Source organism: Sebastes fasciatus, chromosome 15 (assembly GCF_043250625.1).
Source record: "Sebastes fasciatus isolate fSebFas1 chromosome 15, fSebFas1.pri, whole genome shotgun sequence".
Taxonomy (NCBI): domain Eukaryota; kingdom Metazoa; phylum Chordata; class Actinopteri; order Perciformes; family Sebastidae; genus Sebastes; species Sebastes fasciatus.
The window spans coordinates 5470581-5489561 of NC_133809.1; the positions used below are offsets into that span (position 1 = coordinate 5470581).

Sequence of the window (18981 nt, forward strand, 5' to 3'; positions counted from 1 at the left end):
CTGATATTTTTAGGAACTTTTAGTACAATTATCTGTCTGTATTATGTATTGTAACAATCATACATACTTAATAGGCTTCTTTTTTGACAAATTCAGTGTTTTCTTCTCTCTGACGCCTGGCCATTGTACTTTTCTAATGCAGGACGAGGCTGTTTAGCAGAGAGGGAAGGCTCTGTGAATATAACTTGTGTTCAGATCTTCACTGTGCCCTTATCCTGTCTATGTCTTAAATAACAATCCAAACATACAAATAACAATTTAATTTTGTTTGCTTCACATAAATTAATGAAATACTGATATATAGTCTAATTGTATGTATTTTTTTTTTACTCCCCTTAAAATCAAAAAGGCCTCACGACCCCCCTGTGAAGCTTTGGCGACCCCTAGTGGGGTTCGGGAGCCCCAGGTTGGGAACCAGTCTTGTAAGGGGTCCATAGCTGAAAAAAGATTGAGAACCTCTGTTTTAGAGTATAGTCACATCTTTTACACATTCATTTCAGCCTTTTACCTGCTAAAGAAAGCGGCGTTAATTAGGATCAGTCTTTCTGTGAATGTTTTTCATTTTAATGATTTATAGATAAACCTTTGCTGTATTCTGCAGCTCATATTGGTTTCATCTAAATTAATCATGTAACAGTAAGACGGGTCTATATGTGGTGTCTATTTCATCCCACACCAACTGATAAACTCAAATACTATAGTATTTCTACAGATTTCTACTCCAACCATCAACAGTTTTGACATCTCATATGTCAAAGTCTCCATCTAGTGGCCGAGAGGCTGAATGACTTTGTTCTTATTTATACAAACTATCATCTGCTGCCACCTGCTGCTGATTTTACACAATACTGATATTTTCATGAGGAAAACAAATCTAATATCTAGTCTAACTCTATCAATATATATATGGTGAATTATCATTATAAGTATCATATTTTACCAACATGTCGAAGAAAATGTGTTGTTGGGGATAAAAACAACAACATAAACACAGTACAGAGTCTTCTGTGCAAAAAAACCCATTTATATTTATCTTAATTAATAAAGACAGTCACTTTTTGAAGCCATCTTGCTACCTCAGCACACATCATTTTATATCTATTTATTTAACCTTGATTCAGTTCTCACCATTGAGTACAAGGTGCTCCTTTTAATGTCGCTTCTATATTGTGTTTTTATGTAAATGTGTTTAAATGTGTCTTGTCTGGATGTGATATGTTGCGTTTTAATGTACCTTTTAACTAGCTTTTGCACATACACAACAAGAACAAATTTCTTCCTTTTGTGCAGAAAAAGTAGACAATAAAGTATTTTCTATTCTATAAATCATATTAATTTTTGCATTTCTATTCTGCTGCATGTTCTAATTGTTCCAATATTAAGTATTAAGTGAAGAGTGAAGAACCTATAAGCCTGCAACTGCTGTGGTGTAAGTTTTGTGTTTCCTTCTTTTGTCACATGGTGGCACTCTTCTATTAGTATTTCTACAGGTCTCACATTAAATGTCTTCATTGTTGACATAAGCAGAAAACCTCACAGACTGTCATGATTCACAACCTTGAGACCCCTTCATATTAAATTAAAGTCATTTTTTTAACACATTAAACTCTGATGTGATGAGCTTTTATTTCGGAAATCAAATTTAGCTACCCGTTATATTCAAACTGAACTGTTCCTTTCACAGTGATATATTATCATTTCAATAACTTCAATTTTATACTGTAATGTAAAAATACTGTTACACATTCAACTTTTTCCTACTTAGGTAAAAGTCCAGAAGTATTATCAACAAAAATACATTAAATATCAAAAGGAAAAGTATTCATTGTGCAGCTATGTCATCATATTATTATGCATTATATTATACAACAAAAATGTTCTTGTACAGTTTGTATTACAACTGATATTTTTATACTGAAAAATTGCACAGCCCAAAAACACACTAGTCCAATATACACCTTTGTATTTAAATACTTATATTACATGTATTTATACATTTTTAATCTTTTAAGTTTATTGTTTACATCTATTTTTTTAACTCTTATTTTTCATGCACACCAGCCTTTTTTCAGTTATTATGCCCCCTTCATGTCACTGCACACACACACACACACACACACACACACACACACACACACACACACACACACACACACACACACACACATTGTTTGAGCGGCATGTGACAAATAAATCCTTTGAACATTTAATCCTGAATTATTTAATGTTGCAGCTGGTTGTGAGGGAGATCACTTTAAAATATGTAAAATTATATTCTGCAAAGTCACTAAAAAAATCAATTAAATAAATAAATAAATAAATATTTCTCTCTGAAGCAAATGTGTTTAGTTATCTTATCCATGCCAGGATCGATGTTACAGCTGCAGTTGTGAGGGAAATCACTTAAACTACTGGTGGTTTATAAACTAATCATAGGTTATGTAAAATTATATTCTGCAAAGTCACAATAAATAAAAATTTAATTTAATTTAATTTAATTCAATTTCATTTAATAAATAAATATATTGAATTACAATATTTCCCTCTGAAGTATAAAGCTGTTTTAAAATGAGGGTAAATGTGCTTAGTTATCTTCCACCACTGTTTGTTGTTGTCACTTTGGCTTAAAAATCAGCTAAATACCGTAAACGTGACACATAATAAGCTTTCTGTGTTCATGCCAGGATCAGTCATGATGGCACCCAGCAGGACGGCTCAGCAGGTAGCAGCATGATGGTACCATTCATCTGCATTAAAAGAAAAAAGAGGACAAAATAATGAATCATTAAAAAGCAGATGATGGGAGTAATATACACTAAACATATAATATGTACAGAATCTGCTAATGCCATGTTTTCAGTTGCATATGTCTTTGCTTTTTATGTATTTATGATTAAAGAAGACAAAAAAAAAGAGAAGCCTCCATCTGCTCCCCCTCCCACACACACTATAAAAAAAAAAAGAGAAGCCTGACATTAATTATTTGCTATTTTGCAGGCGGGAGTCTGATGCCCTTTTGCTAAAGGGAGTCATTTATCTCTTTGCATGATGCCTGAAACAAACAAACAAAACAATAATGAAGATAATGATGTGTCCTGCAGCTCAAATCTAACTCTGATTTATTCACACGAGCCGGGAAATGAAAAACTGTTAAAGAGGATGAAAGTCATTATGCTGTCCGAAAGCACCGAGACGGTCACAAGCAGCTTTGCAAGTCAAGTGGTTTCCATCCACAGGTTGTCGTGGTAACTGTCAGTCTTTGCCACCTATAGGAGCAACTTGTTAGATCTCCATCTTGAGCTCTGTTTGATGGCGAGGGGGGAACTTGAAAGCAGTCATGTAAAACAGTCCCAACATCAACAACAAATTGCTAATTCTCTCCACTTCTGAGCAATAACATCAATAACAACGTGGCTTATGTCTGCGGTTACCTTGGGAGACCCTTTTTACCTTTGATCCCCTCTGAATGACAAAAACCTGCATTTGTTTTCTTTGATACTGTAAAAAGCTTTTCTGCATCAAGGGATTTTGGGACAGAAATGTGTCGTGGCAAGGTCTGCTTTTTAGGGTAGACATCCCTGTGGTGGAAAAACTACTTCATCTTTGTTTCTATCTCCAAAGGGAACATTACTGGAGTTCAACGAGACTCTTACGCCAGCTCTGGGTTTTTGTTCGTGTCCTCCCCCCTCCCTCCTCTCTATCATTTTATTTTCCTGTTATTTTGTCCTTCCCCGGCTCTGTATAAGCCTCGGGGGAATGTGAGGGATCCAACTCTCACACAATACTGGTTCAGACCAGGCCGGAGTGCTGGATGCAAAAGATTTAGAAAAAAAACAACTCATGGGCATTTGCTCTTGTATCTCAGTTGGTTGTTTCCCAAGAAAAAGACCCACAATTAGGCTGCAGTAGGCTAAGAACCACACACTACACGTGGACGCACGCACAAATCAAAAAGAAGTCACCTCTCAAGACCCCGCTGAGAAAGTCTTTTGTTCCAGGATGAGACTTTTTTCCTCAAATGACACACGGTAGAAAATTACAGCACATTAATGCACCTTTTGATGGACAGGCTAATGGCACAGACTGATAAAACCTCATGAGGACAAGATGTTCTTCAAGTAATTTATTCCCCCTCAAATGGATGAAGTTTTTTGACTGGATGATGATTTGTTTCATTAATTCACACAAACAACATTAAAACAAAACTAAGAGTCTATACAGCCCAACTCGTCACATACTGCTGCATTTTCGGCATCAAAACCACTATAGTTAACCTTGGTGACACTTTAGGATTAGGCAACATTATTACTCATCATAGTGTCAAATATCACCGATATACAGATGATACACAACTGTATATCTTTGAATGCTCTTTATTACTTGTTTTACTTAGATAAATATCTAATGTATCAGTCAGGATTTTCACCAGTACCAATGGCTCAATGGTTGGGCCACCACTTTTGTCTAGACTGAAATATCTCAACAACTACTGGATGGATTGTCATAAAATTTTGTACGGACATTCATGATCCTCACAGGATGAATCCCAATGACTTTGGTGATCTCCTGACTTTTCCTCAGATTCTCAGCTTCCAGCTTCTTAAATGTGAATATTTTCTGGTTTCTTTAATCCTCTATGACAGTGAATATCTTTGAGTTGTGGACAAAACAATCATCTTGGACTTTTGATCAACATTTTTTTGTAATTTTATAGACCAAACAACTAATCAATTAATCGAGAAAATAATTGACAGATTAATCAAAAATGAAAATAATTATTCAACCGAAATTAAAGCCGTATCTTTTCAATCTTTTTTTGTTCAGGGTAATCCCACCTTGTCAAGGTTTTAAATATTTATTCTATTGGTTTTATTGGTATTGTTTGTAATGTTTTATGATATTGTTATCAAACATTATACTTAGTGTTACTGCCTATTACATTTTATTTTTTGCTTAACTTAATCTTGTTTAATGAGGCTGCATGAAAAGTGCCACACAAATTAGGTTATTCATATTATTATTAATTATTAATCAACAAATATGTTGCAGGTCTTGACATGTGGGGAACACACTGGAAATTACAATACTGGAAAGTGCATCTCTGCGTTAACAAATGCAGAGTTGAGTGTTACGTTTGTGTTGAAATCAGTGGGAGCTGCAACCTATTACTCGTATTCTTAGCCTTGCACAGTCCATAACATATCAATTATCTCTGATTACTGCACGCCGCGAGGGCAGCATCCCTGCTTGTGCTATTATATCATCCCTCTAAATATCACCAGAGCCTTTTTCCCCCCCTCTGCAATCACACCGTGGTATAACTACTCATTCATTTCATCTGATGCTTCCAGAGTCGCTTTAAAGCCTCTCTATCCATCCATATCTCGCACTACTTCATGCCGCCTCACATCTTCCTAACCCCATACTGTGATGGTGGCTCCGGTCTCCTAGCAACCAGCCCTCTTAGAGGAGGTGACAGCATTTGAGTGGGCACCCTCACCTCTCCACATACAACCCCCCCCCACCACCTCCACCTCCACCTCCACCCTCACCCTCCCGTTCATCATCCGAATGCTCTTCAAGTCAAGTAAACACACCTCACTCTGTGGTTGCAGTCTGCGTAAGACGGATAATGAGCCTGAACTGCCTCTTCGTTCCACTTCATCCATAAATATTTGAATCACTGAGTGAATGCCTCGAGTAAAAACAGGACACAATATGGTTCATTCATATTTATTTGTGACCCTGTTACTGACTTTATTAAGCCATGACGTGATGTAAACCACATTAAATACTTATTTCATCGCCTATGGGACTGCCCAGTTAGCCAAGCTTTCTGGATAGAGGTTTTAGACATTCTTTCATATGTTACAGGTGTAAGATTGACAGTACACCCTTAACTATGTATCCTTGGAAATGTTCCTGCAAATTGTATACTAAGCAACTTTCATTGTTGGATTTATTACTTTTATGAAGTAAAAAAAACACTGTTGTTCCAAGCTGGATTACAAACCGTCTGAAAGGAATACGATCGATCCTGACACCTCATTAGAAAGCTATAGTGATGACAAAGCAGCTGCAAGTTAAAGTTAGTCTCTACACTGCAGAAAAGAGTAACTAAAGTACTTTCATACTTTCTTTTAAACCATCAAGTCCGCACTAAATGTATAAATGTTGTTAAGTCACACACAGATGTCTACAGATGTTTTCCTGAAGGTAAAGAGGTCAAACAGTTCATTGGAGAGGTCCAAAAGGACAAAACAAAGTGTCAAGTTGGAGGAGGATTTTCCACAACGTGCCAACTGAGTCTGACCAATATCGGAAGTTTGAAACCGATACTGACATTGGTATTTGTGTTATGGTCATAGGGTTTTTGTTATAGTTTGCTTCCTGTTTTAGTTTGAAAGTCTCTCCTCTTGTGTCTTGTCTTATTTTACTTCCTGATGAGTTTCACCTGTCCCTCGTCAGCCCTGCTGTCACCTGTCCCTCGTTATCTCCCTCCTCTCCTTGTGTATTTAGTCTCTGTGCTCCCTTTCTCTTTTGTCAGTTCTTCTTCGTAGTCTACGTTGTCACATGGCGTTTTGTTTACCCAAAATCTGCCTGCTGTTCCTGCCTGTTTTTGGGACTTTTGGCCTGTAGGCTTTTTGTTAATTAAATTAATCTCCTTTAATCTGCTTGTCCCTGAGTCTGCTTTTTGGGTCCTTCCTGCTTGTGCTGCTTCTTCAGCTACGACAGTTTGAGAGTTTTAAAAATCTGATAACAATATATCTGCGGATATTCATATATTCATCAACATAAATATGTCAAATAAACTGAAGTTTTTTTATAAGGATCTCTTAAATTGGGTTATTAAAGAACTGTGTTTAAGATATGCACGGAGTTGATGATTTTACATTTGTAAAATAAACTCTGCTGGACACATAATGGAGACACTGTTATTAAATCGTATCTTTTTCATTACTGATATATCTGCAGTAAGCCAATATCCAGCCCATGTATCTGCTAAGCTGATTTCAGGCTGTTCTCAAACACTGTTTGTAGCTATACCTACGAAAAGTAAATGCAGTGTAATTCATATATGTATATCCATGACATCAATTCGTATGCAATCAACGTAATTGTGAACGAGGACTTATAAAGAGTGGGGAATGCCATCTAGGGAGGAAGTCGAGGTAGATATGTAGTTCAAAAAACAGCTGACTTTTACCCAGAAGACCGCTGTTTGTGTCCCTTGTGAAACCAGAAGTCAGTGTTTTAACCCAAACCACGATATTTTCCTAAAAGTAGTTTTTGTCACGTAACTTCTTTATTAAAGTAACACCACTTCCGGTGTCAAGTAACCACTTTTGGTTCGGTGTAACTTACGATCTTTCCTAAACCTAACCAAGTCGATCTTAGTAGTTTTCTTGCCTAAACCTAACTAAATAGTTTTCTCGATTAATCATAACCAAGTCGATCTTTTCCTAAACCTAACCAAGTCGTTTTCTTGCCTAAACCTAACTGAGTACTTTTCTTGCCTAAACCTAAGCAGGTCGATCTTTTCCTAAACCTAAGTAGTTTTCTCACCTAAACCTAACTAAGTAGTTTTCTTGCCTAAACCTAACCAAGTAGTTTTTTTGCCTAAACCTAACTAAGTACTTTTCTTGCCTAATCCAAACCAAGTCGATCTTTTCCTAAACCTAACTAAGTAGTTGAATATTGAATTGAGCAAATTTGTGTTTTTATTGTACAGGAGTTCAACATTTCATTTGTGAAAGAAAAAAAAGTTGTTTCTTCTTTCAAAAGTAACTCTAAATGTACTTTAAAGCACCTTTAAATGTTTTATATATGGAGAGAATAAGTACCGAAAAGGGACACAAATAATGAATTTCATCCTTAGCAGACCAACGTTTAGCCCTAAATGTTGTTTATTCTTCTCAGTTTATCCTAAAATAGAAGGTTAAGGGGATTAATGCTCGACCCTGACTGAACTTGAAGTAGTTTTAAAAGGATATTTCTGTCAGTTTGCAAAGGTAGGGAAATATGAGCCATAAGAGAATCGTTTTGGTAGTGTGCATATAGCAAGATGAGATTAAGACATTTCAAAATGTGTTGCAGGGATGGAGTAGTTGCATGCCTTTTAGACATTACAGTTTTTATGATTATTAATTTAAACATGTCCTATGGCTGCACTGCATGTTATTTATTCATCAGTGATTCCACTAAAAGTCAAAGCTTGCATTTTAATTAAAAAAAGATAAACTAACAGATAATTCTGTTATACTTTGACATCTTTCTGACACGCCACACCAGCCCTGATCCCTCTGAGGTTCCTGCATGTAAATCACATCACGCTGCGCGCTCACATTCTGTCTGGCTGCAGCCTGGAGCCACTCTGGTAAAATGACGCGAGTTGACGATGCTAAATGGCAGCACTTGAAATAGACCTAACCTGGCAGCAGCCTGCTCACCATCACATCACTAGCTGATGCGATCACGACCCAGTCAGCAGCAGTTTCAGCACCACGGCGACCTGGACAGCTCCTCATCCTCATCCTCCATCGTGCAGGACATCCATCTGTGGAGAAAAAAGTGGAAGAAAAACATTTAATTTTGTCAATCTGTGGAGAAAAGTGGAAGGAAAACATTGAATTTTGTCAATCTAAGGAGAAAAAGTGGAAGAAAAACCTTTAATTGTGTCAATCTGAAGAGAGAAAAGTGGAAGAAAAACCTTTAATTTTGTCAATCTGAGGAGAAGAGTGGAAGAAAAACATTGAATTGTTTCAATCTAAGGAGAAAAGTGGAAGAAAAACATTTAATTTTAAGGAGCTTGAACTGTAAAGTCTGCAGGAGGATGGATATTGATCGACCAGCAAATGTCTCCTTCTTTGATTTCGTTGGAGGAGTTCAGCTTCTCCGTGGGGATGACACCAGGACGGTCATGCCAGTCATCCTCATCGGGATCTGCGTGTCCGGAGCTGTTGGGAATCTGCTCGTTTTGCTGATTTTCCTCCGTGACTTTAGACTTGGACATGGCTCGGAGGTGAAGGCTCTCCTCGCCTCTCTTTGCTCCACAGACCTGCTGATCCTGCTGTTGTGCGCTCCGGTGCGCGCCATCACCTACTACAAGCACACCTGGACTCTGGGCAGTTTCATCTGCAGCACCACGGACTGGTTCCAGCACTCCTGTGTGGTTGCAAAAACTTTAATCCTTGCAGTCACCACCAGAGCCAAACACACCTCCCTCTGCAGCCCGAAGTGGATCCACGCAGCCCTGGCGTGCATCTGGATCATCTCCATGATGTTTCCCATCCCACAGATGCTTTTCGCGTCTCTGGTGCAGCACGGCCAGGACACTATCTGCGTCTCCGAGATGCCAGTGTGCGCGTCTGACTTCATGCTTGTGTTCTACAAGATTTACCCAACTGCATGCTTTGTGGTGCCCATCATCTTCACTCTTGCATACTACACCAAAGCTCTGCACGCTGCGGTGAACCACGCACCCTGCAGCCCGCAGCACCAGAACCACGCACCCTGCAACCCCCAGCATCAGAGCAAGGTCATCCTGGTTTTACTGTGTGTAAGCGGTGCACTAGGGCTCATGTTGCTGCCAGAGTGGGGCACATTCACCTGGATCCGGCTCGGGTACAACAAACCTCCTGTGGGTTTGATTATCTTTGCGCAAGTCCTCCTTTACGCATGCAGCTCCCTCTGTCCGGTGATCCTGATGACCATGTACGACGACGTGCGCCAAGGACTGATCTCCATCTGGCTCAGTGCGACCTGCAGAAGCTCCAAGCAGCAAACAACAAGCAACAAGTGTCCGAAAACGGAGGGAAACGGAGCAGAAGTCGGTGCCAAAGCCGTCGCCATTGCCAACGCCAACGCGGTCTCAGTCGCCAACGCGGTATCGCCTCAGGAGAAGGAGGAGAAGACCTTCCCAGATGTGGAGCACTTTTGGACAGGGCGCAGGAATACGCACGTCGAGGAGGCGCAGGACCCGGTTCCGTGGGAGAGAGAGGAGAAAATGCCCTAAACCTAACTAAGTAGTTTTCTCACCTAAACCTAACTAAGTAGTTTTCTTGCCTAAACCTTACCAAATCGATCTTTTTCTAAACCTAACTAAGTTGATCTGTCCTAAACCTAACCAAGTCTATCTTTTCCTAAACCTAACCAAGTCGATCTTTTCCTAAACTTAACTAAGTTGATGTTTCCTAAACCTAACCAAGTCGATCTTTTTCTAAACCTAACTAAGTTGATCTGTCCTAAACCTAACCAAGTCTATCTTTTCCTAAACCTAACCAAGTCGATCTTTTCCTAAACTTAACTAAGTTGATGTTTCCTAAACCTAACCAAGTCGATCTTTTTCTAAACCTAACTAATTCGTTTTTTTGCCTAATTCTAACCAAGTCAATCTTTTCCTAAACTTAACTAAGTCGTTTTCTTGCCTAATTCTAACCAAGTTGATCTTTTCCTAAACCTAACCAAGTCGATCTTTTTCTAAACCTAACTAATTAGTTTTCTCACCTAAACCTAACTAAGTAGTTTTCTTGACTAAAGCCAACCAAGTAGTTTTCTTGCCTAAACCTAACCAAATCGATCTTTTCTAAACCTAACTAAGTTGTTTCCTGTGGAGCGGAAATTGACGCTGGACATTTGTGTTTTTATTGTACAGGAGTTCAACATGTCATTTGTGAAAAATAAAATTTTTTCTTCTTTTAAAAGTAACTTTAAATGTACTTTAAAGCACCTTTAAATGTTTTAAATATGGACAGAATAAGTACTTTAAAGGGCAACAAATACTGAATTTGACCTCAGAAGACCAAAGTTTAGCCATCTGGCTCATCGTGACCTGCAGAGGATCGAAGCAGCTCCGCGGCAACAAGTGTCCAAAAACGGACGGCAACGGAGCAGAAGTCGGGGCCAACGCCAAGGTCTCACAGGAGAAGGAGAAGAATACCTTCCCAGATGTGGAGCACTTCTGGACAGGGCGCAGGAATACGCACGTCGAGGAGGCGCAGGACCCGGTTCCGTCGGAGAGAGAGGAGAAAATGTTGTAGTGAATCAGATGTGATAGCAGAACTTCTTCTTCTCAGCTGGTTTCTAGTGTGTTGCCCCAAAGTGCAGAACCCTCGTTTAAACGGCTGTTTGCTGTCGTGAGCTTGATTTAGATGTAATATAAACTTGTACACTGTTGGTCAGGTTTAGGAAAGATCAACTTAGTTAGGTTTAGGAAAAGATCGACTTGGTTAGGTTTAGGCAAGAAAACTACTTAGTTAAGTTTAGGAAAAAATCGACATGGTTAGGTTTAGGCAAGAAAGTGTCCGAAAACGGAGGGCAATGGAGCAGAAGTCGGTGCCGACGCCGTCGCCAACGCCGTCGCCAACGCCAAAGTGGTCTCGCAGGAGAAGGAGAAGACCTTCCCAGATGTGGAGCACTTTTGGACAGGGCACAGGAATACGCACGTCGAGGAGGCGCAGGACCCGGTTCCATGGGAGAGAGAGGAGAAGATGTTGTAGTGAATCAGATGTGATAGCTGAACTTGTTCTTCTCAGCTGGTTTCTAGTGTGTTGCCCCAAAGTGCAGACCCTCGTTAAACGGCTGTTTGCTGTCGTGAGCTTGATTTAGATGTAATATAAACTTGTACACCAGTGGCGGTTGATGGAAATTTTTTCTAGGTGGGGCTGTGGTGCCACATCCAATCAATTTCAGCAAACATCCCAGTATGATTTAATGCAAAAAAAGTGAAGGTATCAAAAACACATTACTACTTTGCAGTTAAAGGTCCCATATTGTAAAAAGTGAGATTTTCATGTCTTTATATTATAAATCAGGTTTAAGTGCTTTATAAATACTGTTAATCAAAACTCTCAGTATACACACACAGCCCGTATTCAGAAATTGTGCGTTTGAAATAAGCCGTTAGGATTTCTGTCCATTTGTGATGTCACAAATATGCAATATTTAGACCATTTCACGGTTTTAAACTAAAACATTCTAAATATGTCCCAGTTTATTTACTGTTACAGTGTATGTGAATGACATCGGCTGGCAGGAAGTACACATATACCCAAGCTGTTGCCTAGCAACGCAATTCTGTTGCAATTTCGTCGCAATTCCCTCGAAATGCACTAAAACGGAGCGTTTCAGACAGAGGGTAAATACAGGCATATTCAGGCCGACAGTTTGAGGAAAATAAAGTTTTTTTTTAACATTACAGCATGTAAACATGTTCTAGTAGAAACACAAAATACAAGTATGAACTTGAAAATGAGCACGATATGGGTCCTTTAAATAATTAACAATTATTTTATTCCAATAGGAAGAGTAAAGAATGCTTTTAAAAAACACAACAGTATAAAATAAAAAGTACTTAAATACAATTTTGAGGTACTTCTACTTTACTTGACTATTTCCATGTTCTGCTACTTTCTACTCCACTACATCTCAGAGGGAAATATTAGACTTTTTACTCCATTACATTTATCTGACAACTTTAGTTACTTTACAGATTCAGATTATTAATACAAAATATAATCACATTGCAATCAAATTACATATTACAATCAAATTACACATATTACTGGGTGCATTCCATATTCAAAACACACAGATATTGACACTTTGTATAATTTGTATTATTATTATTATTATTATTATTATTAGTAGTAGTAGTAGTAGTAATGTTTTTTTGTGTGTGACTCAGGGAGCCCTCTATTGGCCGGCCGCCACTGATGTACACGATCATGTTTTTGATGTAATATCTGTTCTTGCCTGCAGTATTACTGCTCTGTCACCCTTTATTATAGAGGAGGTTTGTACCCACAAACACGAAGCCACTGTAAATATCCACTCGAGGAGTTTGTTGTGATTGTGTTTACGTGAACATGGATATTAAAACATTCTCAAATATACAGACTGCTCTGGTTTGTTTTTATTCCTCCTCCAAAGGCTATAAAATCACTCAGCCTACCTTAATCACGGATAAAATACAATTCGAGCATCAAATCTCTCCATTTAATTCAGGAGGTTATGAGATGACACGCAGAGATCATTTCTCCATATTAAAATCACAACTAATCCAGCTGCATGTTTGAGGTCAATCATCATATTTCAGTGAAAGCAGCAGTTTGGTAGTTTCAGTAAGTAGGCCTAGTGGTGCAAAAGCTGGTCAGTGTTTATGTCTTTATTCTTCCTCAGCATGAACGCCGGCAGAGTCTCAGTCTTGATTCAGTAATAAAAGTGCATTATGGAGTTTTATTTTTCACAGTTTAGATGTTAAAGAGTCATCAGGAAGTTTGACTTAAGTGTTGTTTAAACCATTCAGGATGCATAAACAGTGTTGCAAGAAGTACTCAGTAGTAATACCACAGTGTAGAAATACTCTGTTACAAGTAAATGTCATGCATTAAAAATTGTACTTAAGTAAAATGCCAAAATAGCATCAAAATATACTTAAAGTACCAAAAGTAAAAGTGCTCATTATTCAGAATGGCCCATTTCAGAATAATATTCATTATATTACTGGATTATAACCGATGCATTAATGTGTTCATCACTTTAATGTTGCAGCTGATAAAGGTAGAGCTCAATTTAATTACTTTATATACTGCTGGGTTAATCTATAATAATACATCATACTTTATTTGTTAATAATATTTTGCATCATTAATCTTAATCTTAATAAAAGCGTCTGCTGACTAAAGTTATGAGATATGTAGTCGAGTAAAAAGTACAATATTTGCCTTTGAAATGTGTAGTGGAGCAGAAGTATAAAGTAGCAGAAAATGGAAATACTAAGGTAGCCTAAAAGTACCTTTAGAAGAATTGTACTTAAGTACAGTAGCCTACTTGAGTAAATGTACTTCTCACCACAGTGTATAAGAAGTACATAACTTCTCCTATGACAAATACATTAATAAATAAATATCTGCATACACCTATATTATATGTGTAGTTATATATTCATTAAAGATGCGAAATGTGAGATTGAGAGCATATATATTGCCTCCCACGGCTCTCAACATGGCCAAGGCCGAGCCAGTGGTTTGAAGCTAACAGTTCAAACAAAGTGCTGACAGTGTTTACCCAAAACCCCCCAGGTAGAGCGAGCCAAGCAGCGGTACTACAACCTCCGTGTCCGTCACGTGATGCTATTGTACCCAAAAAGACTTTTTCCCATACACTAACACTGGGACAGAGATGTCAGACAGCAGATCCCAGGTCAGCTCTGACTGCTTGTTTTCCTCTGGTCTGTGAAATCTTGCAGATGCCGTTAGGAGCACCGGAGGACACAGAGGCACATGATTTTTTTCAGGTTACCTGTTTCATGTACTACTGTCAGGATATAGTGACCATTTTACAAAAATATATTTTTTTAATTATATTTGGTTCAATCTCGCCTACTTCAGCTTCAAGAAACACTTTAAAATGTCCTTGTATCTGCTTATAACTATATTATGTGTTATCAACAATTTATTATATGTTTATAAACTGCTTATAGTCGATGAATTGGATTGAAGTAAAGTTTTTTCATTTGTCACATTGTTTATATCAAATCATCTAGTAACTTTCAACACGATAAAGGCAGATAAATTAAATTAAAGTACATAAAAAAGTGATATAAATGTCACTGAGTCATCACTAAAGCCTTTATTATAACATGAGTTTGCAGTTACTTAAATCCAGTGTTTCTTGATGTATGAAATGGTTTTGGTCTGATACATAGAGTGACTGGTCAGATGGTCAGCTGCCCACCACCGGCACCACCACCACCCCACATGACCTGCGTTAACAGTCTAACCTTTCAGCGGCGGTGAAAAGAAACCTGCTTTTAGTCGTCTGTGTGTTTACCAGTAAAGCAGCGGCCGCCTGTGGCTCCGACGCCCCGGCAGATTTGACATTTTAGTCTGCCTGAGTGAAAAGAAAGGTTACAGGTCGAATGGAGAGGAAAAAAACAAGCCTCTAAAGCTCTTCATCATGATTGTGCTCTGGCACATAATTTATTCATTGACAATAGACCGTGTCTCCGAATGTCTGCCCTTGGGTCAGCAGGTTTTTTCATTTTATTATTCACTGTATTTATTAAGTTCTCCATCATATCAGATACACTGAATAACAGACATCTATTTTTTTTCTCAGCCAATCAAGGAGTCTATTTAATAAGACAAATCTATTAAATTAATCCTCCCACATTTCTCCTCCTACATTAATTAAAGATGGAGACGCTGTCCTGCTGACAACAATGTGCTCGTAACCTTTCAGGGAATAAATTATAATGTAAAAAATGTAAAATGCTGACTGACTTAGAAAGCCTCAAAGTAAATTGACTCACTCTTGACAAGATAAAAGTAGAGAAATTAAAGTATCACAGTAACAGAGAAGTACAAAAAGTAGTTGAATAGTATGTTTTATAGAAAAAACACTAATAATATAATATCTTTATTGTCACAGTGACCTTAATATCTCCAAAATTGCGGCTATGACTCTGCTTTCAACGTCTGCTTGTAACATTTATACACAAAAACAATGTTTAATATGAAAAAAACAGTGTGTTTTTGCTCAAACGGACCATAAAAAATACAATTTATAGAGATAAAATACAGATAAACACTCCTATAAACAGGATAAAACCTAATCAAAAGCTTTAGAGAAAAGTTTTTAGCCTGCTTTTAAAAGAGGTTATAGTGTGAAGGCCCATCTTCTGTCGTCTGGCAGCATCAACTCAGAGGGTAAAAGCAGCTTCGACCGCTTTCAATTTAATCCTTTTGAAAAAATAAATAAATTGAAAGGACCCGACAGACTGACTGGCTTCTAATAACGAGGACATTTATAGCTTTGTAGACGAGCAGTAAAGATCATCAGAAACCCTCTTTGTATTGCCGTCTACTTCTATGTTCACTTCCAGAAGTCCTAAAACAGAGAGCTTATTAACTAACCCTGACAAATGATGTTTCATGCTGGGAACATTATCATACTAATGAGACTGAAATCCAACAAACACAAGGCTTTCATCCAGGAGACCGCTGTTCGTGCCCCGTGTTCACAACGTTCAGTGTCATTTTCACTCCACAAACATAGTAGTTTAAAGCCCAAACATGTATTTATTTCCCTTTCTTTCCTTAACTATAGTGGTTTTGATGCCGAATATAAAGTGACGACAAAGCGGTGGCATGTGACGAGTTGAGATGAGAGTGTGTTGGGTGAATACAGGTATATTCAGACAGACGGTATGAGAAAAATAATGTGTTTTTTGAACATTAAATCATATAAATATGTTCTAGTAGAAACACAAAATGCAAGTATGAACCTGAAAATGAGCATGATGTGTCCCCTTTAAGTTTGCGGCACCTAAACACTGCAATAACTGCACTGAATTCTATGCTGTATTATTCCTTTTTATGGACTTATTTAACTTATTTAAAGTACTTTATATTGTCCGTTGAATTTGAAAGATGCTATACAAACAAACCTGGCTTGCCTACAGTATTAGCACCTCCGCCACTTCCTTTTTTGCAAGGCATTGTGGGTCAATAATGTCCATCAACAGCACACTTAAAACATCAATAATTTTGCATGACTTCTTGGCCTTTACTTCATTTTGTCACATTCCCAATATAAATACTATATACACTAACCTGACTCTAAATCCTCATTTTACTGTAGACTTTGCTGTCTGAATTCTGTTTGAATTTTTTGTCTCTTTCCCTTGGTCTTTATTTCTTTATTTCTTTATTTCTTTATTTCTTTCTTTCTTTCTTTCTTTCTTTCTTTATTTACTTATTTATTTATCCATTTATTTATTTATTAATTTTTTAATTTCATATACTTTATTTTTTCAAGATTGTTTTCATATATGCAATTTCCAGTTCATACTTACAAAACTTTATAAACAAACTTTTAGGTAATGAGCTTAGAAACGAACAAAGAGACAAAACAAGATGTACACAAAAGAAAGCAACAGTAGCATTAGTAGAAATTAATAGAAAAAATCTAGATGAAAAACGTCCATATTTTTAAGGCTAATATCAACGTCTTTATTACTAAAACAAGTAGCAACAATTTGCACTGCAGAGGGACGTGAGCAGGTCACATCTAAAGTAGAAAATAGATTCAAACAAAGTAGATTTTAAATTATAAGAATTAAATAAAAAAAATAAAGAAGAATATGTTGAAAGAAGCTCAAATGAAGGTTTACAATACAGTCAGTAACATGCATTGTATGTGCAGTGGAGTATTATGTGGAAGGGTCCCCAGTGGACCCTGAATAAAGCGTACAGCACGGCCATTTTCACCTGTCACTGCTACTCTGCTGATACGCTCATCATGCCTACGCCTACGCCTCCTCCACCACCTATAACCTCCTCTTTATGTGCTATTTTAGTATTATTGATTTGATTAAGATTTAATGTCCAAAGACGTACGTGCCTTTACGTTTCTCCACTGCTGTTTGTGCGCTGCTGCCCTTTATTGGGTTAAAAACCCCAACAGAGATGTGACCTTTAACCCCGTTGGTGTTGGTGCATGTGTGATCCATCCAGGAACCAAATCATGGGGACTTAACACTTCAGGTAGACGCAACCTTTATGCACCCTGCAGAGAATTGGGATCAACGTTGAGTCACTTTTTCATAACCCATTCCTCATCCATGTCACTGAAAGGTACAGCTACTACTACATACATCCCCCACATTACATGAAGGGTCGGTCCGACTGTTTGCAGCCATTTTTACGAGATGTTTAATGTCCTCAGAGGTACAGTAAGTGGTAATATCCATTATCACGGTGTCTAAGAGGCAGTAATGAAGCCTGTTATGTAATGCAACCACAATGCTTGGTTCAATTAATGCTGCATAAAAGAAATGAAACTGCCTTTGGGGGATAAAGTCTATATGGTCCTGTTTCTACTCTACATGTATGCTTTACAGAGGAGGAAGAGAGCTCCTTAAGTGTGTGCACGTAGTTAAATATGTGAAAGAAAGCCGTCTCATTCATCATTTATACAGCTAGAGAGCTTCTTAATGTGTAAGTTAAGGGTCAGCCGTCTCTGCTGAAGACTGAACTGATGAACTTTAACCACCAACTGAACTCGCACAAAATGAAAAAGCAATCAGGTTCAGTTCAGTAGGAATAAAACAAGGTGTGATTTAATGTCTGACTGGAGTCTTTTCTTTTCATGCCACTTTATACTTCTCTAAATTTCAGAGGGAAATATTTTACTTTTTACTTCACTAAACAGTTCTGACAACTTTAGTTGCTTCACAAATTAAAGGGACTGTATGTAAGTTTTTACATGTTTTTAATAGTATTAATGAGGGACGTTTTTTGCGGGAAAAGCCAACAGATGTGACGTCATGCACGCTTGCGAGTGCCTTTATTTTCAGCTCCGCTACAGGGCTAATGGAACATGTCCACAGCCTCCATCCTTTCCATGCTTCAAACTCATTGTCTTTATAAGCCGTGCAATGCATTCTGGTAGCGTGGCGGCGCGATCTGAGAGACGTCACGTTGACCACTCCTCATTTGCATAAAGTTGAGGTCTAAGCTACTTTATGCAAATCAGGGGCGAGAAACTTTTAAACTAAACTGCATGGATTATTTCTTGCATAAAGAGTTTTCAGAGACACATTTCGATGAACTATTTTCGTGATATAAGAGAAGAAAGTTTCCAAACGAGCCGCCATGTTGGTTCCGGTTTGAAAACTGGGAGCCCACAAGTGAAAGCGTTCATCCAATCAGGTGCCTTGTGTCTAGTGGCAGCCCATCAAGCGTCCAACGCTGGGAAGCGAGGCGATCCCTGTGGACATGAACCATAACAGTGTGCAACGAGAGCTAACGTTCGGTTATAAATGGAGTCCGCTAACGCCAACAAACGACCGGCCCTCACCACAACTCAGACTCCACAGACAAACTCAACGGAAGCACAAAAAAAACAAAGTTATATAATTTCTATGTTATATCTTTTCTATTTTGATAATAATTTCAAGTCAAAGATATTAAACAT

General features: G+C 38.0%; 2 protein-coding genes and 1 long non-coding RNA gene across 3 annotated transcripts in view; all 3 read left to right on the forward strand.

Annotated features, from left to right (window-relative positions):
• The window catches only part of loxl3b (lysyl oxidase-like 3b), a 372166-nt gene that overhangs the window by 288005 nt on the left and 65180 nt on the right, over positions 1–18981 (forward strand). The gene's annotated exons all lie outside the window — the stretch shown is intronic.
• Positions 8755–10238, forward strand: LOC141783804 (G-protein coupled receptor 151). Its single transcript, XM_074661321.1, has one exon. The coding sequence runs from the start codon at positions 8834–8836 to the stop codon at positions 10013–10015; it is 1182 nt and encodes a 393-aa protein (XP_074517422.1). The 5' UTR covers positions 8755–8833; the 3' UTR covers positions 10016–10238.
• LOC141783806 (uncharacterized) lies at positions 10399–12873 on the forward strand. The gene is made up of 3 exons (XR_012597361.1): positions 10399–10895; positions 11023–11201; positions 11266–12873. It is a non-coding gene; the product is annotated as an uncharacterized LOC141783806 (long non-coding RNA).